General features: G+C 71.8%; 1 protein-coding gene across 1 annotated transcript in view; it reads left to right on the plus strand.

Moving 5' to 3' along the window:
* The first annotated feature begins 460 nt into the window (after nt 1-460).
* C1QL2 (complement C1q like 2) overlaps nt 461-772 on the plus strand; it is a 4989-nt gene continuing 4677 nt past the window's right edge. The window contains exons 1-2 of the mRNA XM_027636599.1: nt 461-530; nt 586-719. Of these exons, the coding sequence (XP_027492400.1) occupies nt 461-530; nt 586-719 (204 nt within the window). The remainder of the gene's footprint in view (nt 531-585; nt 720-772) is intronic.

Below are 772 nucleotides of genomic sequence, written 5' to 3' on the forward strand. Positions count from 1 at the left end.
AACTCTGCTAAAGGTATTTCTTTCTAGGGTTCCCCTTCCACTTGGCAAGCCTTGCCTGCCTTCGGGAGACCGGGATGGGATTTGGTTACACTTGGATGCGTTGAGGAGCAAGATCCACACGCGATGTTGTCCCGCTCCTTTTTTGGGCCGCCGATGCTGGACGGGGGGAGCCCGAGGAAGACACGGGGAACACTCCAGGGTGACCTGTTGCCTGTGCGGGGGTTTCCCCGACCCCCTCCCGCAGAGAGTGGTGCGGGTCGGCGGCGGCAGGGAGCTCATCCCGGCAGGACAGGAGCTCCGGCCGCCGTTCGGGCAATCGCGGACAGAGAGGGATGAAGGGATGCAGGGATGCCGGGAGGAAGCAGTTTCAGGCGGCAGGTGAACGGGGCAACGCGATGCATTCCCGACCGTCCCGCTTCAGCGGGGCGCAGTTTGGGCGGTCCCCGCAGTGACTCCGCCGATGACGGTGGGGCGGGCGCGGTCCCCCCGCCTCTCAGCAGTGCCAGAGGGGGGCCGGAGTGCCCGGGGAAGTGCGGGACGCCCCGCCGCCTCTCTCCTCCCCTCCCCTCCCCTCCGCCCGCCCAGCCCGAGGGGCCGCGCCGCCACCGGCGCTCGGCGCTGCGGGCGGTCGGGCGGCGGCAGACGGGCGCATCATCGCGGACCGCAACGACGGCGGCGCCCCGGAGCCCCCCCGGCGGCTCCGCCCCGGCCTCTCGCAGGTGGGTCCGCCCGCCCCGCCCCGCTTCTCCCGGCTCCGCGCCCCCCACGTCGG

The sequence above is a fragment of the Corapipo altera genome, unplaced genomic scaffold (genome assembly GCF_003945725.1).
Source record: "Corapipo altera isolate COAL_440 unplaced genomic scaffold, ASM394572v1 45, whole genome shotgun sequence".
NCBI classification, from domain to species: domain Eukaryota; kingdom Metazoa; phylum Chordata; class Aves; order Passeriformes; family Pipridae; genus Corapipo; species Corapipo altera.